The sequence below is a fragment of the Penaeus monodon genome, chromosome 17, assembly GCF_015228065.2.
Source record: "Penaeus monodon isolate SGIC_2016 chromosome 17, NSTDA_Pmon_1, whole genome shotgun sequence".
In the NCBI taxonomy this organism is placed as follows: Eukaryota; Metazoa; Arthropoda; class Malacostraca; order Decapoda; family Penaeidae; genus Penaeus; species Penaeus monodon.
In genome coordinates, this window is record NC_051402.1 from 44,505,778 (window position 1) to 44,513,277 (window position 7,500).

Sequence of the window (7,500 nt, forward strand, 5' to 3'; positions counted from 1 at the left end):
GGGGCCTCCCAAGGTTCAACAATCTCAAGTAGTTCAATGCCAGTTGATGTATCTTGAAGATGTATGTATCTGTTGTACTGGTTGCAAAATGTCACATACTTCGAAATGCACCAAGGATATTTATCAAATAAGGAACCAATCCAACCTCTATCTTGCTATTATGTGTTTGGGGAAGTTTACTCACCTTGTTACCATATTGCCATTAGGTGCACAGGCAACCAAGATTGCTGTGCACATGGTATATGCAAGATAAATGACTTGTAAAAACTTTACTATTTTACATTCGACTGATATCGACCAACATTTCCCAAAAACTTTCCTTGCCATTTCTACAAATTACCTCATATAGGTTACCTTCGAACACTAATGCTTCTAAGTCTGCTTATTAACTTCTGTAATATCCTTAAACTGTTCACACTAAGCTCAGTCCTATCATGGGGGGGGGGGGGGGGAATTCTCTACTGTCAGGTGCCTGCAAATTGTGTTATGAGAACATACCCAGGGAACCACTATGATGCAACGAGGCTCCCCTAAATTTTCCTCAGAGTTTACCCTTCATAAATGAGTACATAGTAGATAATTATGTCAATACTGATCTTGTGACCACATTAAAATCTCAGCCACTAAGATGGAGAAAATCTATGGATGCTGTCATAAAGAGAGGAAAAAAAATTACACAATGATATATGAAATAATCTGTGCAGTCGAAGAATAATGTCAGAAATTAAGAAAATAGCTCCCAACAAATATTGAGCACAGACTAAATCCAGCTTTCCCATTCCCCATAGAGAACAAACATACCAGACTTTGCGTATGCTAGTATGATATGCATGCCATGTTAGTTTATTCCTTTTCCTTGACTTTCAGAATGTTTCTATGTCCTTTTTATTGTTATCAATATCTTAATAACATGAGAGTAATCATAATATCAATAACAATAACAACTCAGTCAATATTGACCCAAATCTGATGGGCATGGCATGTACATACATGTTATGCCCACTGTGAATTTACTTTATTGTTTTTACACATAGATGGCTGCACTTGTACTAACTACCAATGAGCCAATTATGATTACTGCCTGTCTCACCTGTTTACCTTTTTCCTTGATTTTCCAAAATGTTTTATATTATCTTATATGGTTATTAATGTCAATAACATTATAGTAATCATAATGTCTATAATAAAAATTACACCATCGATATTCATAGCATTAGTGAAAAAACAGTTTTTCCTGCCAATTCAAGGAAAGGTGAAACCAGGTATGGTCACAAGGTCTACTACTTGACTCCTTTGTGGCTAAGCACTAGCAGCGACATTTTACAAATAAAAATTTAAAAAGAGCACAGCATTCTCCTGGAGGCTTTAAGTTAGTAGTACTAGAGAAACACATTTTTCTGCAGACTCATGGAATGGGAAAATACGGCACAGTCACGAGTATCTACTAACTCCTTTTAGACTGAGTACTTGTATTACATGTGTCCAATAAAATTCACAAAATATATGGTTAATTTTTATGGTATAGATGCAGTAAGCTAATGTAAGCTGAAGATATCATTATTGTTGAGGACAAATCGTAGTCATCGTACAAGTAATAATTTGGAGACATGAATGGTAGCACCACAAATAAAATGACAGTCTGATTTGCACCCCTTTCAACATTCATTCTTCACTGATAAGCAACAAGCTGATGCATATTTGTTTAAACTGATGTACATTTGTCTAGAAAAGTTCATTCTAATGGGAAAAATACATTTCCTGGGCATTTTTATTCCTCTAAGAAAGAAAATCACTCTTAAATCAACAATGACATTCAAGGACTTTCATGTTGCATTCTGCTTGGGGCATGGAATTCAACTATTCGAGGCAGTTCAAAGCTGGTTTTCATATCATGGACCATGTGTGTGATTGCTGTATTGATTTCGTTTCGGGACATACATTGGTGATACACCCACAAAGTTTATTATCAAATAAGGAACCAGTCTATGATCCATCATGCCAGAATATACGTAGGGGATTTTTGTTGACTTTTATGCCATAGCCTGGCAATTTGCTCAGGCAAATGCAATTGCTGTGCACATGGTACCTATGCAGGTGTGCAGATCATGACAAATTCACATTTTACATTTTCCTATTACAATAAGCAATAATCAAATGTCTCCCCATCAGCTTCCAAAACCCTAATTTCCTTTGTGTCCCCTAAACCTCGGGGATGGAGAGGGAGATGGGTTGCTCGCTCAAAATATGAAGGTTTGTGCAAAAACACAAACACAAGATTGTTATGACCAGATCACAGCAAGGGAAGATTTCTATACCCTGTCCTCGAAAAGACAAGTTATCATCGATGAAGAATTTACCACAACGTAAATCCAAGGAACATTATTCCAATCAGGTGCGGCAAAGAATAATAGTCGGCTCAATCTTAATACCCATTGCTGATCCTGATGGTGTCATGGAGAGCTAGCCTGCCTTTGTGCCTTGATTCTCCCTCTCCTGCCCCAACTCCAGAGAAAGGTCTCCTAATCCCGGAAACGCGACTGTACTTTAAGCAAGAGACCTGCCTTTAATAACTGAAAGAGCCAAAGGGATTCTGCTAAATCTGACACTCGCCTCTACAATGACAATGCACTCTGAAGGGAGGGTACACTTTTTTTTACTCTAGTTCACTAATATTCCCTCTGGCCGCCTACAGTTCGACGCCCAGTGAGTCGGCTAATTAGCCTTTTCGCAAGGTGGGCAAAGGCACAGGTAATGTCAGAGCTGTTACATTAGAATCGGGTGACAGGGAGCAGCCTGGCCACCATGCATTTCATCCGGTAATTGCCAGTTATCTCATCTTTTTCGATATAAATCTATGTGTTTGGGCTCTCCCGATGGCTATCAGAGACCAAGCGTTCATGAGAGACTCACCTTTATTATTCTTCGTGGTAATCCCGCAGCCATTTTTGTGAAATATTACGGAAATATTTCACGGCGCGGCGAGTGCTGGACCAGCTCAGTTATGTTCCAATGCCAATTTTACTTCTCTTATCGCCACTATATGGTTATAAAAAGCTAAAGCGGCATGTTCTTTGGGTGTTTCGAATTTTGTGAGTAAATATTTTTGGTCGATTCCTTTTATGTCTTTGGAGTACATTGGGATTCCTCCTTTTTTACAAGAGGTTGCAGCTCGGCAATAGATTTTCTCTCGTAAAATACAACAGCGGGTATTTCAAAATTTCCCTTCGTTTCTGTCAATGTTCTGTATAAAATCAGTAGCGTTTCTATATTCTGTCCCAATCTCCTCTTCACTGGGTACTATTTATTCTGCATCCACATTTCCCATGCCACCCTCATGCCAAATTAAGCTCGGTTCAAAAGCGTGGGCATTAACCGGAAGTCAGTCTTTGTTGAAAGTGGATGAGTCTCCTCGTCGAGAAGAGATGGCAAAGTGACATTTAGCGAGACAAAACATTTTTCTTTTTTTATGGTTTCGGCATTTTGAAGAAGCATGTAAACGCAGAGTGCAGCATAAAATCAACAGCAGCGAATGAGAAAGGGATATTTGGTTTCCAGTGCCATAGTGTTAACCATGTCAGTGCGCTACGTGAATCCACACAAAGGCACGAAGATTATTATAATTTACAACTTCTATAACACCAAAAGCACTGTCAATGCAATCTCCTTTCTTGGCAGTGTTATCTGCAAATCTGTGACCTACTGCTGCTCAGTACCGCACTCTTTTCTTATTAGTTATATAAGGAATCAGAACAACGCAGAGTAATTTCTATTTTGTATGCATGTGCGTATTTCTCGTATGTACGTATATTGATCAATTTATTTGTGCGTACACGTGTGTATGCATGTGCGTTTCTCTGAGCTTGCAAACGCGTATGAAAATCCAATTCTATGTGAACTAAAGGATAAAGAATATCTCAGTAAAATGCTGCTGAGCGAATGCGGAAGCTCAGCTCTTTGTCTAATAATACCCTGTAACCCTTACTGAGTATATACGTGAGTCCTTCGAATATGTTATAAATATATAATCGTGTACTGTGTATTTTTAAGTATATTCAATATGTATCACATTACTATTCTCTGGATAAATAATAAACCTACCTAAATATATTCTCCCAATATTCGAATACCACGAAGAAAGTCGTATAATATATGTTATATTGTATATCGACAGTTTGCACGTTTTGCAAGTATATGACGCGCATGGATAGCAATGCAAGCTCAGAGCTAGCATGCCAAGTGCCTTCCGAATTCGCTAGATAAGTTCGGTGAGTACATTCAGTGGAAATGGGAAGCATTCAGGGATTAGGAGAGGAGAGTAAGGCTTCTGAGTATGACAAATCTCTTCGGAATGGATGACTTATGGACACTGCCGGAAAATTATACATAGGGTAAAACATTTAATACTTCCGGTTAAATATATAAAAGGAACGATGATATAGATATAACTTATGGAAGGAATTATATTAGTATGTTGTTCTTCGGTGTTTTAGGCAGGTGGTAATCGGTATTTTGTAATTCAGAGTTTAGGAAGTAAAATGTTTTCATAGCAGGCGGTCAGCTAAGCCACCATGTTCCCAGTAGATCCGTCACTGCTAAAGCCGAGTGGCGAAATGTGATTATAGAATGAAGTAGTGTGCATACATACACTTTGTGTTGTTATGTATAACACGAGTCTGTGAAGTCGATAAATTGCTTCAGAATATTGATAACCAGTATGCTAAAAATATGTAATTAAACGAATGAATCAGGTAAAAAAAAAAAATTATTGTATTAAAGTCAGCTAATGTCCCAAGCAGAGCCCATGTTTCACTTCAGCCCTCTATAAGTGTACTGCTTCGGAACATGGGCTACATGATGTCACGCGAAACAGCGGCTACACCTGGTTGATTGACTGAAAAAGAAAGAAAGAAAAGATAGTCACTGACATTTGCTGTTCTGGGAGCATGTCTATGATTCTTGAATTTCTGACAATTCGACTCGGGTTACCGCTATATGGTACCGGTACTCTGGTTCCATTTGATGCCTGAAGCACATGTCCATTTTGTTTAATGGATAATCCAGGGTTAATAGAAAGTCTCTGAATAGACCTACGACTGGAAAATGAACAAAAATATTGAAATTGGTAGGCCTATACTCATTAAATGGTGGATTAGATGTGAAAACACAAATAATTAAAAAGATTATCTGCAGCGAAACTGACTTCAGAGCCTCTCCGCTTCCCATTTCACTGTTCATCGTTGCCAATGAGTGAATCCCAGTTTCCGAATACAAAAGTTCGAAAGTAGTGACTTACATATTGGTAACACTTAGTAATGAACCTTGGCGTAGAGTTTTTTTTTCTGCAGTTTGGATGTATTTGGTGAATTAAAGTAATTTTCAAGGAATAAGCTTGTCTTTTAGAAACCCCTAGTTCAGTAATATCATGATCTGGCCGATTTGATATTCAGTTAATGACGGCAATACACTTAATAATACTGGTGAATGATCACAGGGGTGCGACGCTTTAACTCGGTTAAGTTAACACTATTTTTCACAGATATATGACAAAAGGTAGATGTCCAAAATATCAATAAACAAGGTACATAAGTTTGGTAAACGTAAACGTAACGATAAGCTCACAAAACCGGTACATGAAACTAGAGAGAGTTAGTGAAAATTATAACCAAATACAATTTATGAACAGTTTACTCGTGATGAAGCCGGCTCTGTTTCATTGAACAAATCGATCAGAACGCGGTTTCATTGGAGGGTACTCGTGTCCCTGCGTCTTATTTTCAGCTGAATCTTACATCTTTGATCATGATTTATTCTTTATGCTTCGACTTGTATATTGATTTACTATCAACTTGCATTATAGTGTGGCATCACCCTGGATTTCTAGGATGACTGCATATTACAGTTATTATCTGATGATTATTATTTTTTATTATTATAGTATTCATTTAGTGATAATGGTATAGTGATATTAATAATAATAATAATAATAATAATAATAATAATAATAATGATAATGATAGTTAGTAATAATATTAATCATAACAATAAGGATTAAATTATAATAATAATAGTAAAATGATAATAATAATAATAATGATAACAATAATAATGATAATAAAATGATTATAATAATAACAACAATAATAATAAAACTATAAAAACAATTGCTACTACTACTAATAATGATTGTGTTAATTGTAATAACGATGATAAATTATTACAAATATTTGTGTCATTATTAATAATGATAACATTAAAAATGGTAATATGAGTAATAAAAATAATGGGGATGATAATAATAATAATAATAATCATAATAATTATAAATTATTAATGACAATGACAGTAATAATGATGATGGTAATAATATCACTGATAATGAAAGCAATAATAATGACAATAATAATAAAAAATAATAATAACTGACAATAATAATAAAAAAATAATAACAGTGACAATAACAATAATGATAACAATGATAATAATAATAATAATAATAATATTAATAATGATGATAATAGAAATAATAAAGCAACGATAAAATGTTAATACTACTAATAATGATAATAATAATAAAAATAAACTTTTATCCTTATAATTGCTATTATTATCATTATTATTAGTAATGATACTATCACTATCATTATCATTATTACTATTATTATTATCACCATTGATGTCATTATTATTGCTATCACTATCATTATTACTTCTATTAATTTTATTACTATTGTTATTATTATTTTTATTAACATCCCTATTATATCATACCTATATTATCATTATCATCATCATTATTATTGTTATTATTTCTATTGCTTTTGTTGTTGTTATTGTTATTATCATTATCATCATTACTCATATTGTACTGATATCCTTATTATCGTTATCATTGTTATTAGCATTATTATCATTGCTAATATTTTTAATATCCTTATTATAGTTATCACTGTAATCACATTAATATCATTATTGTTAGCAAGATGACTGTTACTATTATTGCCAATACCATTGTTATTGTTATTATTATTGTTGTTGTTGTTGTTGTTGTTGTTGTCGTTATTATTATTATTATTATTATTATTATTATTATTATTATTATTATCACTATTATCATTATGCTCATTATTATTATTATCATCATTTCATTAGGTTTTTGTTGTTGTTATCGTTATCATATATTATCATTATTATCACTTTTACCGTCTTTATTACTGTCTACTACTACTATTAGTAGTAGTAAGCATGGTAGTAATAGTAACAGTAATAGTTGTAGAATAGCATTAGTAATGACAGTACTATTGTTATTTCTAGCATTAGCACTATCATCATAATTACTGTTATCATTACTATCGATTTTATTTTTGTATTATATCTTTTACTGTTGTCGTTATTGATATTGTCATTATTAGTAGTAACAACAGTAATAGTTATAGTAACAATGATAATATGCAGGTGCGGATTAATGGAGATTAAAGTCAATAAAGCGTAGTTATTTGTCGT

The 7,500-nt window shown here is 33.9% G+C and overlaps 1 protein-coding gene across 1 annotated transcript in view; it reads right to left on the reverse strand.

Moving 5' to 3' along the window:
* LOC119583806 (ubiquitin-conjugating enzyme E2 N) overlaps window positions 1-3,305 on the reverse strand; it is a 12,741-nt gene extending 9,436 nt beyond the window's left edge. Inside the window, exon 1 of the mRNA XM_037932507.1 lies at window positions 2,911-3,305. Coding sequence (XP_037788435.1) covers window positions 2,911-2,943 — 33 coding nt within the window. The 5' untranslated portion in view covers window positions 2,944-3,305. The remainder of the gene's footprint in view (window positions 1-2,910) is intronic.
* Between the last annotated feature and the right edge of the window lie 4,195 nt (window positions 3,306-7,500).